Genomic DNA, 22883 nt, shown 5'->3' with positions numbered 1-22883 from the left:
ACAATAGTTCTGTCGTTGCCACATTCTTTTGTAGTCGATGGTGGGCTCGGTAATTTTTTATACTCAGCAACCTTTATCAAGAGCCCAGTGGTTACCCTGTACTAATAGTTATATTTTGAAAGGTATTCAGCACGACACCGTGTCCATCACTGAGCTAGGCCTCGGTTCAACTCCTAGATTCAGGAATTTGGTTCCGTTTGGATCCATGCATCTCAATATTCATGATTTGTGCTGATGCCGTTGGCCAAGAGAATGCATGTTAAACCTTTAGATTTTTTTTACATTGATTGAGCAGCAGTTATTCCGGCAAAGTTAAAGCCCGTTGTTTGTGATGTTACCTGTTTCAATTGTTCAGGCAGCTGCGACTGAGTGATTAGCAAAATTTGTAATGAGTTGCACATGCAGCTTCGAAGTTGGACTTTAGATACAGCAGCATGGGCTTTGAATATTATTGGTCAATGAGCAAAATCTTCCCCTTCAAAATGATTACCTGGTTTAATGGTAGCATTTTCTTGCTAGCCCTTGGAACGTGGAGAAGTTGCACCATGAAGTTTTCTTGATTCTCAATTTCAACAGGTGAGTTCAAGCTAGTCGTGGATGAGCACTTGTATATGCACAGGCCGCTACATGAAAGGAATCCTCGTGGCCATCTCACCGTACCGCCGGTGCTTGGTTTGATATCACGTCGGCTGAGATCACATAGATTCTCAGTAAGTGGAGCAGTGCGCTGCGTCTTTGAGCAACTTGGCTAATTGGTCCATAACGGAATTAGTTGGTGACCGTCTTTTGTAACATGCATATGATAGATGAGAAGGCCCTTTCTTAGAAGCTGCTGTAAAGGGTAATTATGATGAAGAACCTATCATTATCAAGTCAAAGTTCATTGTGGTAGTGAAGGAGAGAGCTCTAAATTCTATTCTTGAATGTATGAGCCAGCTTGTTAGCGCCCCATTTCATGTCCAGACTGTGACCATGGCATCTGCGGAGAATATATGAATCATCTGATTCGATGTTCCGTTTTTCTTCATTTTCTGGATGAGATGTGACCCAACATTTCGTATCACAGTTTGGTTGTGTTGCTTCAGGCTGATTATGTCTGATCGTGCAAAATGAGTTGAGCGGGGAAAGTAAGCTTCTCTGGTGGCTTATGTCCAGGTTAAGCCTAGTCCACGAAACAGACCAACACCTCTGGGCCTGCATCCACAGTGCAATCCAGAATTTGGTTTCATCAATAGAATCCAAAGTCACCTCTTAGAGAGAGAGAGAGAGAGAGATTTTCCAATCTAAAAGAAAAAAAAATGTGGAATTTGCCGAACTCCCCTTTTTTTAGTTTACAACCTATTTCTACAATCTGAGAAGGTTTCTCGTCTCCCAACTTTTGTTGACGAACTTTGGTTTGATGACTTGATCCAAACGAACGGCTTAGACTTTGAATGAAGCAAAATCTAAGACGCCTTTCATGCCTCTTCTAAAGCAGTCCAAAAACCCTTCGTGCCATCTTCGATAAAGGTTCCCTGTTTTCAGTTGATCTCTTCTCCGTGTTTGAAGTCCTGCTTTCCAGGCTTTCTTCCTTCATAATGTCTTCTTCTTCTTCCACATGAAACATGTCACTGTTACACTCAAATAGAACTTCATCATTTTCAACGTTTAGATTTTTCCTTTCATCGCTTCTTTCTGATATGGCTTCAAAATTTACTTCTTCGCTGCCTTTATCGTGCTTGAACAACGACAGAGATCCATCATCCTCCGAATTTATTTCCGCTGTAGAATTACCTGCCACACTCGGGAAGTTGAAATTGCAAACATTGTTTCTATTGTGGTTGTCATGCAGCTTCTGTAGTGTTCTCCAGGTCACCGCATCAGGAACTAAACCATTCTTCCGCATTTCGGCCACAATCCTGTATGCTTCTCGCTTTAAACCAAGTTCGCAGGCATTGTCAATAAGCACGTTATAACTGATAACTTTAGGAGAAACGCCTACGTCTACTAATTCATAAAGAAAATTACATGCATCCTCTAACTTGCCTGCATTGCACATTCCTCGCAAGACTGCAACGTAAACAAAATCATCATGAATTTTGGAAGGCCAAACTGTTTCTTCCCAGAATCTCTTAGCTTCATCGAGCCTGCCAGCTTCACACAGTCCATCGATGATGATGGTAAAGGTCGTACTATCAGCAGAAACACCATTACTCATCATTTCAGCAAAAAATCTCAACAGGTCACCTGTCTTCTTAGATATGCGCAAGCCATGTAAAACTGAATTGTAAGTTACAAGACTTGGGTTACAGCCTTTCTCCGGCATCTTCCTTAAAAGGTCCATGGCCTCATCTGTCCTTCCTTGATCTGAAAGCCCGCAAATTACGGTAGTAAAAGTAATGACGTCAGGACTGCAGAAGTTCCCCTCCAACATGTCATTTAAAACCTTCCCTGCTTCATCAACCTTTCTTGCCTTGCACAAGCCATTAATCACAGTATTTAGGGTGATGACATCTGGCTGACATCCGTTCTCCAGCATCGCTACCATGACGTTCAAGAGTTCAGTCGAGTCCTCCGAGAAGCAGAGGGCATTCAAGAAGATGTTATACGTGCGAGTCTTATCAATTCCTCGCTGCTGCAACATGAATTCCAATAGCTTCTTAGCTTTACCAAGATCAAACTCTCTGCATAGCCCCTCAACCAAGACTTTATATGTTGGTTCTGACGGCACATAGCCTAGCGGAATCCCTTCCTGAAACAACTGGAAGGCTCTCATACAACCTCCCTGCTTGCTTAAGCCATGAACTATGAAGTTATAGGAGACCATGCTAGGAAGTAGCTCCCTCTTCCTCATTATGTACAGAATTCTAGACGCCCCATGATTTTGCCCAGCCCTACAAAGTGAATCTATCATCTGGGCATAAGCAAACTCCTCAGGAACATTCTTTCCCTGAGGCATTTCTTCAGCAATCCGATAAACCTCATGGAAAAACCCCTCTCGGCATAACCCATCAATCAGATTACTGAAAGCCGCCGAGTTTACAGAACGATCACTTTCTTCGCTCATCCTACCCCACATCCTGGACATCAGTTCTCTCCCAGCATCAACCCTGCGCTCGCTTCGATAAAGCCCTCGAAGAAGAACACTGAACGTTAAAGAATTCGGAATAACTTTTTGTTGGATCATTTCGTCAAATAGTTGGTGCGCATCTTTAATCCCACCTGATCTGAAAATTCCCTGGATCATGGAGGTATAAGTAACAGCATTAGGCCTCTGGCCCCTCTTTTTCATGTCCAGGAAGAGGTCCATGGCCTCCCCGGTGCGGCCGTGCCGGCAGAGGAGATCGATCAAGCGGTTGTAGTTGGTGATCGACGGAACAAAATGTGGTTTCACAGAAATCAAAAATTTGAAAACTGGGTACGTGAGGGATGGAGAATTGGCATCCAGGAGACGGGCGAGTAGAACATTGCAGGTGCGCTCGTCTGGGATGCAGCCGGAGTTGTGCATGAAGAAGAGGAGGCGGTGGTGGGCTTCCGCGTACCTAGACGAGTTGCAGAGGGAATGGATGATGCTGCTCAGGTTTAAGGAATCAGGGCGAAACCCGCTCAGGTAAAGGCGACCCATCAGAGACAAGGCCTCATCCACGCCGCCGGAAAGGCAGAGGCTATGAATCTTCCGGGACCAATACGATTTGTCCGTGATCTTGTCTTCTTCTTCTTCTTCTTCCTGCTCTTCAACTGGGATGGAAGGGGAAAGGGGAGAGAGGCAAATGGTGGGGGAAGAAGAGAGATAGCGGGATAGGCTTCTCAGGAAGGAGGGACGATGCGAGACAGACGACCAACTGGACGCCATGGCTCCCCAGGACGCACCCAACTAGGACTATAACTAATTTAACTGTCCATTTGTGAAGTACTGCCTCCTGCAGGAGAGAAAAGTAGAAGCAGAGCTAGTGATCCCTCTTTAATTTTTTTTTTTTTCAAGGTCATCAAACTGTGTATCAACGTTCGGGTTCTCCTTTACCAACTCCTTATTTCCAACTAACAACCCTAACTTGGTAAGGATGAATAATCGATCCGTAAAGACGGTGATCCCATGAACCCCTTTTATTCCATGAGCATCTTTCGCGGCTTTTGGAGACATGCTAGGCAGCTGATTTGATTAGGGGGTGACTATGATCATAGTTAAAAATCGAATCGGCAGAGAGAGAGAGAGAGAGAGAGCGTGTTCGTGTGCATGCGAGTGTGTGTGTAAATTTTTTGAAAAACTTCAATTTTTGCTCAAGCTCAACCGGATTCACAAGAAATCATTTCGTTTGCTAGTAGTGGCCAACTCGACGTATTACCAAACCACGCTCCTGTTGCCGTCGCAGTAGATGTTGATATTTTAAGAACAAGTAGATGTTGATATTTTAAGAACAAATTACCACAATGAGAAATTAACCTTTTTGTAGTAAGATGAGCCTAGTTAGGTTTTTCGAGTACCTCTTGCTTGTATTCATTTATCTATTGGGTTTGCGCCCGGTTCTGTCCAGCCGGGTAGATATTTGTATTTAATTTGTTTAGGATTTTTGGTTTTTAAATTGTCCTCAAGTAGGTTTTGGGAGTAGGATTCCAGGATTAGTCATGAGGAACGGAAAAATTTTCACCTGTTTCCCTTGAATGCAATGAACATCTGTCTTTCTTTTCCCACTGGTCAGCAACTTAGCATCATCGCAAGCTCTCCACATGATAGAAAGAGAATGCTTTGGCGTTAAGTTCGGACCCATCTGCTGCTTTATCAGATTTGTCTTTTTTTCATTTGAGTTGGATTCCAATTTGGTTTTAAATTATATGTTTGTTGCCCTTTCTTTTCCCACTGGTCACTTTGCTTTGAACAACCAGAGAGGCTTTCCTTCCTCCTATGTTGCTGCATTCTCCTTCAAATCAAATTGGGAATTATATGCTAGCTGCTCCCTTACCATTCATCTCATTATTTCCCAGTGCCTTTGGTTGTAAAGAAGCAATTTGTAGATATTTACGGCAACAACAAAGGTAAACATTGCGTAGAGTCCCCTTCTCAAAACTATTTTATTTGTTTAATTAATCTTGTGGCTTGAGACTCATCTTTGCCAAGATCAATGTAGTTCTGGGACATTTTTCTAAAGCATAACTTGCAAAAATTTGGAAGCACCAATTCTGGTATGATATCATTGTGTTATTTCCTATATTTTTTAGAATATATGTAATTTCTGTTCTACTTTCAAATATACTGTTTGAACCATTGGATGGCTTAAATTAAGTCACTTCTGGTGTCAAATATGATGACCCATTCTCTTCAACTATCTTGAGATTCTATTATTAAGAAAGAGTTAAGTAAATGATTTCTTAATCATGTGTTTGACCAAGTTATAATTGTCTGAAATGTATTTTGATTGCCAGAAGCTGAGATCATGATATTCAAGGACACTTGATACCTATTTGGGGAATGCTAAGCATTCTCTTATCCAGTAAATGTGTAATCTGCTGGAAAATGTTACCACCATTTCCATGTAATAATACTAGTAGAAACATGACCACGTTTACTCTGATATGATTATGCTTTAGATGGCAATGTACTTTAATGGTGCACTATATATGCCTTCTTTTGTCGTGAGCTCTATTCGTAACAAGAAATTTCTATTGGTTTAAGTTGTTTGGCATGATTCAAACTTGGTCATTGCTTGTCCTTTCACCAGCCTTTTTTAGATAAGAGATCTTTCTACACAACTTCGGCCTCTATATGTCACCAGGCTTCGAGTATATCTGATATTTTGTGAGCATCATGAGACTTAATACTATGGGCGTGGGTTGATTTATGTGAACTATGAACATTAGAACAATTCCATTTTGATGATCGTACTGGTGAAATCTGTTTTTTTGGTCGTTCAGCTCTCTCAATTACAATTAAGTTGGTGAAATCTGTCTTGATGAATGTGATCCTCTTTGATTTTTCAAGTTTTTTTTTTTCAATTTAGGTGGTCATTGTAAGACAATAGACTACATAGAGTTATTTTTTGGACTAAAAGACTCTTCTAGTTTCTATTTCTTGCACATCAGCATGTTAAATTGTTTACAACCATAATGCTATTGATGAAATCTACATTGATCTCGCTTTTGCTTTGTTAAGGTGGGAGCTTTTAAACTAATATAATCAATTTTAGGTTGAATTGTCTTCTGTTAAAACGAGTCATTTTTGAGCCTTCTAATCTCTTCATTTTTATAGCCATTTGCCTGCAATCTTGTACAACATGGAAGCTGCCAGTGCTTCTGCATATGCATCTGTTCCTGTATCTGTATTCACGAACCTTTTATCTTTGATGACATTCTTCAATTGCTGTTTAATGGTTTAGCCTCGATGGTTCTTTCATGAGGTCCAGCATGAACTTGCTTATGGAGAACATAGATAGTTTAAAAGCTCCCACCTTAACAAAGCATACTCTTAAGTATTATCTAGCAGGTTAAGTAGTCGAGGTTGCCTTGCTGAAACTTGCTACCATCGTCTTTGATTTTCAACTCATGTGATTAGAACTTTAGAAATGTTATTGGACTTATTTATGAACTTGTTGGCTAATGTAGCTTTGAAATTTCACAGGTGCTGATGCTTGCAAAAGATAGAGAGAATCCACCTAATGGATTCATGTGCCCAGGTGGCTGGAAGGTTCTGGTTGAGTACCATGAAAGTCTTGCTCCTGCAGGTAGCAGCAGCAAAACTCGTGAACCTGTTCCTCTTTAATATCAAGTTTGCTGTTGAGAAAGCATATCTGTGGAACTTCTTTATATAATGTCAAATTCAGAACTATGCATTTTCGTAACAGGCTCTACTCAAGCTAGCACCTTGGGCAACAATTGGCAGCCCGGCATTGTGATGCTTGTGTTTGTAAAATAGTTTGCCGCCATTGAACCTTAATGGGCAACAGCATTTAGAACTGAAGCAACTGAACAGTATGATGCTTCTTGTTCTCAATGGTTGTTTGTGATTACGATTCCCTGCTTCTTGGAGGGTTTATAACTTGTACTAATAAGACTGGGCATTGTTGGTTATTTATTTATTTGGTGTGGTTATAATTCATTCTGTTGTCTCTTTTATTTTCTTCTTCTTCCCTCCCAACCCCCGTCCCTCCTCAACTTTATTGGCCCTCACGTGCCAAAATTTTGTTAAGACCAAGTTAAAAACTTCTTTGAATTAAAAACTTTCAAGTTTTTTTAGGGATGAAGTTTGGTAGATGGTTTATTATTTATCCGTGTGTTTAAGAAACTATATCAAAAAGATTATGTAAATCTGAAAATATGTTTCCAAGAAATAAATTTCTAAAAATCTAAAAATATATTTCTATTTCATCAAACTAACAAATACATTTCTGAAATTATATTTTTCAGTCAAATAAGAAAAATTTTTCTCATTCCTTTTTTCCAAGAAATATATTTTCAAATCAAAATTTTCAGGCCATCAAACGCCACGCCACTGTAAGGATAAAGGGTCCTTTCTGCATATTTAACACATAACCACATTTATCTTCATCCCAAATTCAATTGAGAAAACAGTTTCTAAGGCGGTTAGCAACTAATCTAGAAAAAAAGGTAGAAGGTTGAAGGAAAAAGTATACACCAATTTGATGCGTAGCCAGCTCTCATCATCTACAAACAGAACTTGGGTTGGCGTTTCTATTCAGCACATACAGTTCTTAACACATACGTTCGTGTTGGTATGTACATCAATTAAACACCCTTACGAAGCATAATTGGCAAACCATGACTTGGATCAGCTTAAGACTGGGTCATCCGGTCAGACTTGACTTGCGATTCAGTTGGATTAGATTATAACTTTTATGGAGCATCTTTTCTATACATAGATAAAGAAGGTAAGCCTGTTGGAACTTCATGTTTCATGTATATTTAATAAAGTTTGTGATGTTTCATAATTTAAAAATAACACAACTTCAATATTTAGCAAGGTGTGATAAAAAAAGAACATATAATTAATTGACGATCCCGGCTGACTCCTCACTCGTAACCCAGTAAATGGATAATCCTAACTGACTCGGATCAACGAATTTGCCAACTATGTTACGAAGACCCATTAGACATTGTCCCGTACCACCTTTTTCGACATCATTCTCTCATACAGACCAGTGAATACCCACTTTCTCACCATTGGAATCACAAGGTCCCTTGGAAACAAGCAATCAAATTAGATCAGTTAGTATTCCAGCCAACGGCATTCAAATACTTCAAAAACCGTCACTGTTTTTTACACAGTAAAGGTTTCTTTACAGATGGCCAAGTTCGAAAGAACACTATTATCATCACAGCCTCAACATAGAAAAGCTCGATTTGATGTGGAATACAACGCATAGGACTCGACAGTGCAGCACTAAGTAATGGATTACGTTGCCAGGCCCAGAAAACAAAAGGTAACATTCTTTACTTGGTGAGGTATCAAAAGGAGGACCAAACCCCAAAATTGATTAAAAACTAGTATCGGCTAATAATGAAGAAAATAAGAGCAAAACACAAACAGGATAACATGTCGAAACTGAGCAAAGAAAAACCAGCTCAGAATGACCGGATGCTAATGCATCCACCAAAAAAAAATTAGAACTCCCACCTTTTTCATCTACATGACTTCCTCAACATCATGGCTACACTTTTGAAGATGCAGCAGAAGGACACCTGCCCAAGGTGTTCCACAATATGTATTCTCCAGAAGCAACCTGCAGTCATGTAATGTATAACATCAAAAGTGACAAAATCAGATAAGCACAAGGGACCAAAGAACAACACCAGCATGAAATCCAGAACTAGGATCCATTGAAAACCTTCAAGGAAGCCATTAGGGTGAGCAAGCATCCTAAATTTCCATGGTAAGACAGTGTGGCCGTGATGCATTAACCAAAAATATTAATTATTATGGAAGCAGCTTCTGTATGCACTTCCTGGTTCTGATGACACCAGTACTCGGATAAACTACAAGAATCCGCCACCATTTCTTGGTAGTCATTATCTCATTCTCAAACCACATTCTTGTTTTGAGAAGGATATTTCAGCTAATGTGATGAGCTGTGGTGGAGTCAGAAACTTTATTAGGGAGGAGGGCATACATATATAATTTCATTTTCTTATGTTTGTATGTCCAAGATTATTTTGTTGAAAATATCATATGATCCACCTCTTTTAAGGCTTACTTGACATTGGTTTCCTAAAAGAATTTATCAAGTGGTCATTAAATGGAAATTTGATAATCTAATAATTTTAATTCTAGGAGAAACAATAGCAGGAATACACAAACATCAAGCTACCTGAGCTGAAAAATCTACTGGAGCCCTGACAGCAGGATATATACTGACCTGCACAAAATATTAAATGACCATTAATATGGGATCAGAATTGAGAATGTCAGTAGCACACAAAAAGTGCACCATTCAAAATAGACAGCTGTTTGACCTAGCCAAGGATCATCTTGTGATAATTTGGACACAGTTACGCAATTATGCATGACTAGCACTATCATTTCAACTAAACCTTTTTTTAATAACGCTGTCGTTTTTATTTCAATTCCCCATGCTGGCATTCTTATGTCACCTAGGGTGTCTATGATTGCAGGAAGAAGTTTTCCATGTCAAATATTCTGACCCATTTGTGGGAATAAAACAATAGGGAAAAACCCATATATAAGACTTTGTAAAAGAGGAAAAATTTCTCACAAAAGAATTTTGCCACTGCAGATAAACCCCAAAATGGTACACCTAAAAATTTTTCTTCCCTCCATCAAATGCCCCTAGAGCAACAAGTCTACAATCCCCTTCTATCTTTTAGGCTTAGACAGGAAACAGGTTAAAGAAGAAACCCTTATTCTAAGACATTAATTGTTCACAAACAAATCAGATGTTCGTTTTGTAAATAAGTGTGGTAAGGTGACTTTTTCATGACATTAATTTTTCCCCCATGAATGGTTGCCAAATTATTTAAACTAGAATAAGAAGCAAGATAGTCTGTGCATGTGTATGTCTATGTTGCATGAATCATACCAATTTTGGATCTATTGACATTCCTGATAATGTCCCTCCAACAATCTTAAATGCTACCTGCAAAATGCATGATATACAACTTATGAAGAGCCAAAAGGTACATTTTGAACAAAATAAAGAGAGAAGAGACATCTGTAGCTACAAATGGTTATTTCCACAGCAGGCGCACACAAGGACAACATACTTTTCAAAGATTTTGAGAACATGTGCAAGTCATGGAAACGTTTTTATTTTTCAAGATAGAAGACAAATTATAGTCCTGAAGCTTTACATAGAGTAATGTGACCCTACACTTTGAACTAGTAAAATAAGATAAGAATTTCTGGTCGTTATACCTTGAACTTTTGCAGCTGTTGGTCCTAATCTCTTCAATCAACATAGAACACAATCATGACTTACATTAAGATAGTAACCAGAACCTAATTCAATGTCAGCAAGAAATAGTGATAACAAACTAGAAAGGTTTATGGCATGCACAGCATTCTATCTCCAGCACTCATTCATGATATTTGAAGAAGGTAAGAGAGCGATGATGTTGATATCGATAATCAATGCATGACACTGCCGAAGACATAAGCATGCACCGTTTGGACTTTGGATCTGTTACTCATGCAGCCCTCAGCAAATAGATGATAATCGTTACTAAAACTGAAGGACAGCAGAACCTATAACGAAACAAAAAGTTTGGACCAGCAAAACTAGATATTTGACAACAGTTTCAATCATCACCTAATGGCCATGTCAAATTAGATGTCAACATTTTTTGCACGAAGTCCAACATGTTAAGAAAAGTTGAACAAATTTGATGGCTTCACAATGTATACGTTCTACATAACCATGGAAGAAACCAAGGACAAGCACAAAATGCCAAAAGGGCTTACTTTGGCATAGTTATATGCATCCCAACAGAATGGCTCCTCCATATCAACTGGCGGAAGGTCCTTATTCATCTTTTCCATCAAAAAATCCTCAATGTTGACTACATTGTTTAAATTTTCTGATTCTGTATCACTCTCATCATCAACCATGCTACCCTTCCCAAATGACAATGAACCATGAGATTTCATAGTGGCTCTTGGGGAAAACCTAATGGTTCCAGGAAAAGTTGCCTCGACACTTTTACCTGGAACACCTCGACCACTAGGAATAATTTTCCATTCAACAGCATGTTCTGTTGTTGCAACAGTACCAAGAGAAGGATTTCCATCAAAAAACACAATTTTTCTTCGTGGGAATGGCATTGTTATGGTACAGAACTCCATTGCTAGGGGAGCCTTGTAGCCTTCCATTAACCTTAGTTTAAACAAGAAGGCACCTTCATCCTCGGAAACCATTGAAAGCTGATAAAACCCTTTTACGGGAGGGCCAAGGCTGCAGTATGCTTGGTAGCGCATCAAAAGGAAATTCCCAAGTGGAGGAGAGAACATTAATGCTTGCTTATCTACGCCATGTTCCGGAACCTGAGCACAAGGATGGAAGGACAGAACTTCAATATGAGCAGTGCTTAATCCTGCCAGAGGAAAAGACACATCAGGCAATCCTTCCAACTCTGCTCTGCAGTTAACCTGACCTGAAATCAATACGGTATCTGGTATTTCGTCTCTGTCATACATTGCTGCATAAACTGTTTCAAGAATGCTAAACATAATCCGTTGCTTTCCTCTATAAAGATAAGGCTTCCAAGCAGGTTGCTTGAGATCCGTTGGTGGCAAATCTGAAGACTGGAAACCATTTGCCTTGACAGCTAGTATGTTGGAGACATTAAGATCCAGAGGAGTTCCTGTATACACCAATAGCAAATATCAAGTGGCAGAGTTATGCTAATTGCAAGTACAGAACATGAATCAAAATTTTAAGATGAGAAACAGCAGACCAGAAATTACCAACCAAAAGGCATTGAGCTGCTTATAAAAGTCCGTAAAAGTTCTTTGTCAAGTAGCCTTGAACTATTTCTTGGAGCATCAGATACAACGACACCAGCAGCACCAGAGCCTGTACCAGTTGTAGCTGCAACTGGTGCAGCCACAGGTTTTGACCTAGCAGCAATGCCTGATATTCCAATACTACCAGTTAGAGAGTCCAACAACCCTCCCACTGTAGGAGATGCCGCTACAAAAACTTCTGGTTCCTGAGCGTCACCAACGATGATATCGCCCAACACATGTCCCACCAAAAAAGCTCTGTAAAACAAGTTACACATTCCATAAGCAGATTTTTTAAACAAGAAATTCGGAATTTCTTTCAAGTTATTTTATTAATTTTTTCCCTTTTTTACTTATTTCAGTAAAGTGAGGAAGACTGATCCTCATCCAACAATGATACAGCCCAACACATGTCCTACTGAAAAGTCCCTGCAAAACTAACGTTACAGATTCCACAAGCAGAATTTTCAATTTTGTCAAGGATATGGAGTTTCTGTCGAGTCCTTTTATTTCTCCTTTTTCTTTTTCTACTTATTTCAGTAGGGAGATGAACGTTGATCCTAATTTAAGAATAAAAGATAACGACTAAAGCTTTCCAGCACCAAATATACTGCTGCAATTAAAAGAAAAAACTCATTCACGCTTTCAAAATAAAGTGCTGAATAAACCAAGTTATATTCCTTAAACTTTCTATCATGGAAAATGTAATCAAACTTCTGCTCCAGCAACAATACAAGAAAATCCTAGTATGCAAAAAAGCATCAATAGAAGTAGTAACAAAAATTAAAAATGAATATTTCAACAGAAAAGTTCAAGCCTATGTCATCATTGAACTTAAAATTAAGCAAGAAGAAACTTACCATACCCTGTGATGCAAGGAAGATCAAGAAGAAGAGAAGATATGCCTTCCTCCATTCCAACAGAGTTTCCACAATCTGGTCTTTGCAGCATTTCTTTATATGCTTCTAAGTGGGCAGGTTCAACCAAGGGTAAGATAAGAATGCGATAAGGGCCTTTTGTATGCAATATGAGAGGCCAGAGCAAAGTACTCATTTCTTCCTCTTCTTTCTCAATGTGAAGGCTAATAACATGTCGAGTTATTGGATCATCAACCCATGAATCAGAACCAAGAGCTGATGATGCAACACGTATCCCGTAACCCCGTACTGAACCCTCACTGCACAAGAACAATACTGGTCATGAAAATGTCAACAAGTGATGCTCATGCACATATCTTTCCGTCAATTTTAAACAGTTGGTGTATGAAGCATGAACTACAAAAAAATATCTTAAAAGAAAATGCAGGACTGTGTACACCGGCTATACATAGTGTAGATCAATAAGTAAGGTCACGACAGTGCCAATAGATAGTTAACAGTTAACAGTTAACACAAACAAACATATCTTCCCCCATAATTAATCAAACAGTTTCTGGCTAAACTGTCAAAATGAGACGTCGGCCACAGGTCAGTCGAGGCCCAAAATGGACTAGTCAGGACTGGTGTTGACTAAAATAAAATCAATAATGAGGTACAAAACGCATTTACATTGCCTCGAGCAATCAAACACATACTTGAGTTCATGACAAACAAAATTAAACAGATGCACAAATATATATTGAACAACTTTACAGGAATTCTAAACAATAATAACACTAATTTCCCGAGTCAACGGATTAAGCCCTAACGATTTGGAGGCCGGAACTAGTCTGGTGACTAGACCGAGTAGTCGCTAGTTTAGCAACTAGGCACTTGCTAATATTCACCCAACAAGTGGAAATATATTTCGCTACTAACCTTTGCTTTCTAGTAGAAAATGCCGATGCAATCTCCGCATCACCTGGAAGCAAAAAAGAAATTCCAAATCGTTTATCTTCCTTGTACAATGCCCCATACTCTTTCTGGCAAGCTAAATGCCATCGCCTTTCTACCACGGGAAACCGTCTGGATAGTCAAGCAAAAACATCCCATTAATAACAACAACAACAACAATAATAATAATAACTGTAACAATAAAAATAGTAATTGCTGTAGACATGAAGTACTGAACCGAAAGAAAATACCAAAAAACATGCTGAAGTGTCACGCGGAAAAGATTTGTGAGTCCGCTACTTACTTACATTCGACGCCCATTTTGGACAGCGATTTAACTATTCCTATCATCATTTTCCTCTAAAATTAGAATTACAATTTCTACGCCGTGTTTAATCCTCAACGCGATACTAGCTATGCGTATTCCCGTTGTCCCAAATTCAACATTCAGTAAGCTTACACTCTGATTGCAATTCCAGATGTTTTGTCGCAACCACTGAATGCGAATCAAAAACTAACAAGACAGCACTTCAAGACAAAGAATGCATAATTGCATTAGCATATCATACAAGGAGAAAATATCAATCCCTGTGCATAACTAGATAGTTGCGAGGAAGACCCCAAAAAATACAGCGACCATTGCAGAATTTCCCTATCAAAGGTAGATCTCAAGCCCGAAACGACATAAATCGGACCTTAGACCACGTGATTTTATCATCCACAACAGAGATAACGAAACACCGTCGTCGAAATATGGAAGCACGAGAGAAAAAAAATAAACATTAAACTGCAAGAAGAATCTGAGAGTCGAACCTGGAGAAGACGACGTTGTCTTGGTTGTTGAGGATCCAGAGGGCCCTGATGCTGCAACCGGGCATGACGGGAGAGAGACGGATGGAGGGAAATGGCGAACGGAAAGGCTTACGGGGAAACGGGAACCTGGAGTGAGACGGAAGGGGGCTTCTCCATTCATAGCCGCTTTGGAAGATCTTCCCAGAAAGCCCACGTTCAGAGCCCTTATCTACAGCGGCGTCCACTTTATTCACAGCCTGGAAACGAGATCCTGGTCCATATGCGGGCCCGATCCAAGTACTAAGTCAAAATTTTACAAAAACACGTTCGAGTTTAAGTGGAATGACAGTAACCTGCTTTAAGTTTAATTATTTTTAACTATCCTAGGACATTTCATCCGAGACAGATTGCCCCCATCGTTTAATGCTATGCAGCAAGTTTTGACATGTGTAGCCAGGTATTTCGTTGTGACAGATGAAATGCCTTAACATTAACACCCAAGTTGTCATCCTTAGATTATATGTGGAGTAAAATTTAAATGAAAGAAATATGTATATTCAATGTTGAATAAAACATTTTTGAAATCCTTTATTCTCTTGTCCAAAAAAAATTAGAAAAAAACGCCCAAGCAGATTACAAAAAACCCAAGTTTTACATTTTGTCGCTAAGCACATATGCAATGCTGGAATTGAAAATCTATGCGAATGCATAATTATTTGTATGTCTTTGGATGAAATGATAAGATGTGTGCTCTTTAATATCGGTTGAATTGCTTACATGATCATGTATAGTTGTTGTGTACACGGTAAAAAGACAGTCGAAAATGGTGAAAAAAAAAATGAGTATAGCCACTTTGTCCTGTGGGGGATTGTTTGATAAATGAAAGATTTTGTGAGTGCTTTATGAATATGTCTTAAATATTAAAGTAGATTTGTGGACATGTAGTTCTAGTGTTTCATGAATCAGATATTATTTGGCAACAATAACACTTTGTTACTATCACATCAACTTGTTTTAAAAAAATGATGAAGATTCATGAAACACTATCACAAATGTTTCATATAATGTTGTCAAACGGCTCTTAATAAATTGAGTATGGTTATGACTAGAATATCAACTCTATGAGCTCTTTATCTAGCCATTCTCAATGAGACCTTTTGCGTAATTGGTCCATATAACATAAAAAAGAGTTATGAAAAAAAATAATAAGTGTGCCCTTCTTAAACCTAAATGAAACTTGACATTCTAATTATTTATCAGCATAAACTTAGTTTATTTTGGTCGAGTACCCGAGGCAGTTTTATAAATCAATATGTCCCATATGAACCAATGTAGCGTACCATTTAATTGTTTACAATGCTTACATGGTGCCAATGAACAACGTCAAAAGAATATTAAAATATGTGATTTGTTGGTAATACATGTGAGCATTAAGCCAGAACACATTGAGTTTCAACTTGATGCTGATATTTCCAAAAATGCTTTTTATAAAACAGACTCCCTTGTGACAAAAAATGCAAACTTAAATTTTTGTTAATGGTGGAGCTAGAAATTTATAGTTGAGGGGCACTTTAAGTTTAAATTTCAAACTTTAAGAGACACTCATACACAGGGGTAAACACGAGCCGAGTCGAACCCGAGTTCAATCAGCTCAAGCTCGGCTCGACTAATGAAACATCGAGCTCGGCTCAGCTCGATCTCGAAAATAGCTCGACAGAAGCAAACAGTTACGTGTTGAGCTTGAGCTTGACTCGATTAAAGCTCGACAAACTCGTTTGAATAGAATTAATATTCATCATTGTGTGTTGAACTCAATCTCGACTTGATTAAGGCTCGACACACTCATTTGAATAGAATTGATATTCATCATTGTGTGTTGAGCTCGAGCTTGACTCGATTAAGACTCGACAAACTCACTTACTTATACGAGTTTGACTGAGTTTGATCAAGCTTATTTGTTAACTCTAGATGAAACTAGCCTACATGATATATGCCTTTAATGTACTTAGAACCCATCAAATACTTTGTCAAGCACACGCACACAATATGTATGTAGATGAATTAAACTCAGTCAGTTGATATTGCTGGATGACAAAATATTTAAAAATTTGTTAAAAAACTAAACAGCAGAAGCAACAGGTATAGTTTATAGCATAACGGTGGTTTGTGCTGTTTTTAGCAACAATTTATGATATATTTAACCATAACATTTAAATGTTTAGTCATCTAACTGCATTTGCAATCTATAGATTCAAATATATGTATACATATATAGTGAGTTAATAACAGCTCTCACTAAGTCACCTAACCATCTAACCGAAATCTTTCATTATATATATATATATGTGTGTGTGAGACATGGAAAGGAGAGGTCGGTGCCTAACATGCTACCCCTACAAATCTTGTTTCTATCATTATCAGACAAGTGAATTATTTCTGAGTGAGTTGGTTTTTGGTAAAATTTGAAGATAGACATGTTATTTGAAATACATATGTAGATGAATTAAAACCAGTCAGTTGATATTACTGAATGACAAAATATTTAAAAAACAGTTATTTAAAACTAAACAACGGAAGAAGTAGCAATAGTATATATTGTAATGATTGTTTGTGCTGGTTTTAGCAACTATTTATGATATACTTGACCATAACTTTTAAATGTTTAGCCCCCTAACTACATTTGACAATCTATATATATATATATATATATATATATATATATATATATATATATATATATATATATATACACGGACCATACTCTAGGTCCGAACCCAGTCACCGCTTGTGCAGGACCACGGTTATGATGGCTCAGACACTACATGGTGTTTCGGAAATGCCTAAGGAGGCTAAGGCAACACTCGAGTATGTTGCAGTGGGAGGAGTGGGTGGAGCAACAAGGTCCGAATGTGAGCATCGAAAGGATATTCCTCAAGGCCCCTTTGAACTTATTGTAGGACTCACCGAGATAGACAAGTCTAAACCTAATGCGAGTTCAGACCCTTGGCCTCTTGAGGCGATCTAGGACCAAGCTCCTAGGCAAATGGGCTAAGTCACTCAGACTTAGCATGGATCCAAAATCTGAAGTTCAGGCGGTTACCCGAACGAGGTCCCCACCTTGGGCTCGCAAGGCTCAAGGGCGATTTGGTTTGAGTTGGGCGCTAGGCCCGTTTTTTTATTATGCATTTCGTTTCTAAGTTTTTTGCTTTTCCATAGATGTAAATACAAGACGGGTTGTGTTTCGATTCCTTTATTTGGACCGGTTCTATGTGCTTAAGAACCGAGTCATTGGCTCTTGTATATAAGTCAGAAACTCTGTTTGTAAACGATGCAACTTTTGAGCTTGGAGTTTTGAGAGGTTGAATTTCTTGAACGCTTTGTTACCTGAATTGTATTAATTTTGCATTTTTCCCACCTGAATTGTATTAATTTTGCATATACCTGTGCGCTCATGCGTGCATACCTACCTGTGCCAATATGCGTATGACTTAGGCTCTCCCTCTCTCTCTCTCTCTCTCTTTCTTTCATGTGGCAGGCGTTCTTCCCTCTTGGTTCGGCTGCAGTTGCTCTCTATGGCGGCTTCGGTGCTATGCTTTTCTCTGCCTACATTGTTTATGACACTGACAAGCGATTCAACTACGATGAGTACATATGGGCATCCGTGGTTCTTTACCTTGACATACTCAATCACAATCCTCCAGGTGCTGAGGGGTGGTGATCGGTAGGCTTTCAGGAATATCACTTCTGTCTGTTCTCCTCCTCATACATCACAAAAACCAACATTCTAAAAGTACTCTTCTTAGTGTGTACTCCACATGACTGAGTTACGTATATTCTGTACATGAAATTATTCGAGAGTGATGCTCTTTGTTTGCTGAACTTCCTTGCGTTGGGCACTGACTGATCTTTATGGGGCTGATACTGCCCATCTACCCTGTTTGTTGAGCTTAAAAGTTTCGTTTTGTCTCCCAACAATCTCGTGACTGGTTTTCTGGGTGCCTTGGGGTTCTATTCCCTGTTGGGGTGCCTGGCTTTTCTGGCTGTCCAGGAAAACCTCCTGCGTCGGGTATTTGCTGCAACAAAATGATATTTACGCAGGAAAAAAAAGGGTTTCGAACTAGCTGGATTTACATGGTCAAAAGAGAAAAGCACATGGCTCCTTATCGGTCAATTGAAAGTCAGGCTCATTCCGGCCCTGCCCGACCCAGTTTTAATTGAAAAACATCTAAAATATATAACTTTAATATATAAATATGTATTTATAAAATATATTTTCATATATATTGTTGGGCCTGAGGGCCCTATTTTAGTGGCATGGGTTCAGCCTGTCCCTCGCTCTTAGCTCGAAGGGGAGAAGAGCGTTAACCTCCCAAGAGGAGTTCCCTTTGCTTTTCTGGTTATTCCAAATTAACTTGAAGACGATGTTTTAAAGATCACAATGGGGCTAGAACTAGCGGTTGGGCTAGCTTTCGATAGCTCGAATTCTATCCATTGGGAGCTGTTCAACAGCCAACTTCAAGGTCAGAAGTTATTCTTGAACTCAGAATAAACTGAAAGAGAAAGAAAATTAAGTTTACGAGAAAACAAAAGTAAAAAAACAATAACAATCCTACGTGGACGATAAATCTACTTATATATATATATGTACACCAACAACGTATATCATGGTGTGCATATATCTGCATGCGTGTAGAGATAATTTCATTGGGATTGTATGACAGATGGCCAAAAATTAAAAGGGTTTCTAGAAAAATGGTTACTATGGGATTATCAGCGCATTTTATGGTGCAACAATGATTCATGGTGCTTGCTACACATGCATGCAACACAAACAGACATGCTCACTCACACACACACAGTGAAATACGTAAGGTCGAGCTCTTAATGAATCTATCGTGCATAGTAGTTTGGTGGATTCATTCATGCCATCAAACATTCCCCATAAGTTGAAGGAACTTGTGGTACAATTTTTAAGCAACGTGAACCTTCCAGAGTAGCCAAGACAATGCTGGAGGTTCTACACTAGAAGACAACCAAAGGGGATCATGATACATGTATCTTGTCCTTATAGAACGTGGTGGTTGGGGTTCCCCTACTGGCTACCTACTCGTCAAGTGGTCCAGTCCTTGGATCATTGTTCCTTTCCATAGAAAGAAAATCCCAGAATTGACAAGTTCGATGGCCCAAATAAACCTGCTGTTTCGGAAACATAGAAGGAAAATAGGTTATTAGTTGCGTTGGAAGTGCCAAGCTATAGATAGACTGTTGTCCGAAGGGTTTATACTTTCTAGAGATTTATAGTTTCTAGACATATACTGTGCATCGTTATCCTCTGTAAAATTAGCGCAGATGCCCTGCAGATGATCAGAGAGGGACGGACCACCCTATCTGCAGAACTTGGTTTTATGCAGAGGAGGTGAAGGCCTTCAAGTGGGCATAAGATGAATATGATTGAATTCAGCATCTATTCTCTCAGACTTTGGAAAATGAGCTTCACTGTTAGATATCATCTTGCTAGGATCATAAACTTGAATACATCTGTCAGGAAGCAAGGAATTGTAAAGAGAGACAGAACGAACGGAATCAATAGGTTGATCATTAACGAGAGAGATAATGGTAGGCTTGGTAGCTACTCATGAATCATGATGGCATACGCATATACAGAAGAGCAAAGAGCCCTTTTTCTACTTGGCTGATTCATGTTTATGACGATCACAGATAAACTTGCTGCGAGTCGAGCCGCTTAATTTCTTAGTTCAGTCATCAATGGAAGTTGAGCGTCAATTAGTTTGAAACCTGCTCCCTAAGGTTTGAAATTCGTATCTGAGATGGGTGCCTTGTGCCCAAGATGAATTCCACAAAGAAGCAGCCTTTTTCTGCAAGTAGGTTTGGTAGCATCAGAAAGTCAGCCTCTCTTCAATGCAGTGTCCCAAACAGGACTCACAGTTGTAGTCACAACATGGAATATGCAAGGAACAAGGCTCTGAAACACTGAGCACCAGGATTTGATGTCATATATATGTCAGAGGCCATAAAAGAAAACTACTGTTCTTTCTCTTTTAGTCTTTTCTGATCAGAGAAACAGACCCCTAAGCATTGGAAAAGCTTGTCTGTCTTCTCTAACTTTCATGGAAGCTTGCCTTACAGAAACACACATTTCAGGTTTAGATCTGGTTCAATATGAAGTCAGATTTAGATCAAATTCTGGTACTTGGATTCAGATTTGGCTCTGGCATAATCCAGAGAAGAATCCCATCTCTGTTCAGGGAAGAAAATATTTAACCAACTAGATGGGATCCCAGGTTTGCAACATTAAGAATTCAGGTTGTCCAACAGGGCATTTGCACGCTTCATGACGATGGCATTGGAGGAATAGACTCAAGTTGCATGCTCTGTAGCCATCAACAGGGCTGATGAATGGTGATGGGGATGTTGGCATTTTAGCCAATTCAATAGGAAGCATGTTTGGCTAACTAATGATGGTGACATTAGCAGGCGGCAGTATGCAGCATGTTTGGTATCAGACATACCATCAATATATGTATATGATAATGATCTTGATGATGCCAGCGATGGCAATTTGAAGAAGGTGAATTGATGAGGAAGACTGTTTGTACTGATGATGCTGATGCTGTTGATGATGCTGTGAGAGAGTGGTAGTGCAAATTTAGTATGTGGTGGTTGCTGATGATGATGATGACCATTATGCTACCAGTTTCCTACCAACTCTCTCTCTCTCTCTCTCTAACAGTTAATAGAATAGCATTGCTTTCATGATACTGAAGGAGTACATAAAGAAACCAGGAAGAAGCAACATGAGAAAGAGTAAGATGTCAAATAGATGGAAGCAAGTGCAATGAGTTTTGTAAAGGCTTTTTTTTTTTTTTTCTTTTTTCTTTTTTGAGGTGGATACCTTGAACATAGTTCCAACTAATTATTGGGCAATTATACAGGTTTCTCATTTAAACGCCAATTAATAAGATATTTAATGAAATAAAAAAACTTATCTTTTTGCGGCAATAAGGGAGATTTGATGTTGATGGCTATCAAGAGGAGTTGACCTCTCGATGAGCGGATCCATTAAGGGGGCAATTGTTTACTTCAGATTCGAGATCCAAGGTAATATGAGGTCATTGAGGATCTCAGAACTGAAAACTTGAGGTCTGATTCTCTTCATCCAACCTCAAACCTGGGGTTTTGGCTATATAAGATCTTCCTTTTTACACAGCGATGAAATCCGGTATTTGTTTATTCTATGGATCTTATATATAAAAGTTGCGTTTGATTCTTCACAGATCTCAGGTCCGAGGAGATCTGAAATCGACAGTTTTTGGATTTCAACATCTACCCCCAACATGGATCTTAAATCCATGCAATAGTGTAAAAAAAATGGATTTGAGATCCAATGGGGAGTTATAACCTCAAAACCGCGGTTTTGGGATTGAGAGTAATCAAACACAACCTAAAAGACATTTCAAATCAGCATTAGTTCCGAGATCTGAAGCTATCAAACACAATGAAGGTTAATGATCTCGTTTCTATAGTGTACTAAATAAAAGAATCTTTTAAAAGAACAAAAAAGGAATCACTACATGCATTGATGTGAGAAAAAATAAAAACAATTACTACAGCCAAGACAAAGTGGAAAAGCATAAGAAATAAATAGATTAAAAGAACATAACTAAAAAGCGACTTTTCCATTTATTCTTGAAATAATTCGGTTTTCTTGAGATCCAAAGCTGATCTAAGATCAGAGGGAGGGGTCCAAGGAAAGACTTGGGGTTTTCAAATCTCCACAGATTTCAGATCAGCTTAGATCTAAGCTTCTCTTTGAGCGGAACTACAATATTTTAGAAGTAATAATCCTCCATTTAAAACAAAACTTTTAAATTTTTAACTGTAATTTGTATGTCACTTAACAATAAAATTAATTTAATCCGATCCAGAGTTGAACCACATTTGGTGCCCAGAACATTGAAGAGAGAAATATCTGTTGCATGGGTCCCAGTTATTTATTTAATTTCCTCTCATCGCCGTCTTTTGAATAAAATATGAAAAGGCGGAGGGACGAAGAAAATCCCCGGGATGCCGCCGGTTTTGGTAGGTCGCCGGTGGTGGGCCCACGCTCGTGGAGGATGACTGCCTTCATTGGATGCTTTTATTTGGAATCCGATTCTGATTGGCGCCGGCGCGGGTCCCACCTATTACGTAACCCCAACTGGCTTCCATGGATCGGGTTTGTGTTGGATATTGGACCCGAATAGCACGCAAGTAGATTTTGAATTGGTTTTTGAAAGGCATCCGATCCGACCGGGCTCATCCCATCCTTGTCATGT

At 39.0% G+C, this 22883-nt stretch overlaps 2 protein-coding genes across 2 annotated transcripts; both read right to left on the bottom strand.

Moving 5' to 3' along the window:
- Positions 1-253: 253 nt before the first annotated feature.
- LOC116265078 (pentatricopeptide repeat-containing protein At3g18020) lies at positions 254-4078 on the bottom strand. The gene is made up of 2 exons (XM_031645614.2): positions 1339-4078; positions 254-1194 (listed from the first exon to the last, which is right to left on the bottom strand). Exon 1 carries the CDS (start codon positions 3830-3832, stop codon positions 1469-1471), a length of 2364 nt encoding a protein of 787 aa, XP_031501474.1. The 5' UTR covers positions 3833-4078; the 3' UTR covers positions 254-1194; positions 1339-1468.
- A 4088-nt stretch (positions 4079-8166) lies between these two features.
- LOC116264962 (AP-5 complex subunit mu) lies at positions 8167-14743 on the bottom strand. Its single transcript, XM_031645446.1, has 8 exons — positions 14569-14743; positions 13741-13887; positions 12810-13121; positions 11910-12202; positions 10904-11802; positions 10023-10079; positions 9294-9341; positions 8167-8708 (listed from the first exon to the last, which is right to left on the bottom strand). The coding sequence occupies exons 1-8, from the start codon at positions 14631-14633 to the stop codon at positions 8637-8639; spliced, it is 1893 nt and encodes a 630-aa protein (XP_031501306.1). The 5' UTR covers positions 14634-14743; the 3' UTR covers positions 8167-8636.
- Between the last annotated feature and the right edge of the window lie 8140 nt (positions 14744-22883).

The sequence above is a fragment of the Nymphaea colorata genome, chromosome 11 (assembly GCF_008831285.2).
Source record: "Nymphaea colorata isolate Beijing-Zhang1983 chromosome 11, ASM883128v2, whole genome shotgun sequence".
In the NCBI taxonomy this organism is placed as follows: Eukaryota; Viridiplantae; Streptophyta; class Magnoliopsida; order Nymphaeales; family Nymphaeaceae; genus Nymphaea; species Nymphaea colorata.
The sequence above is the reverse complement of the archived record's forward strand: the minus strand, read 5'-3'. Positions and strand labels throughout refer to the sequence as shown.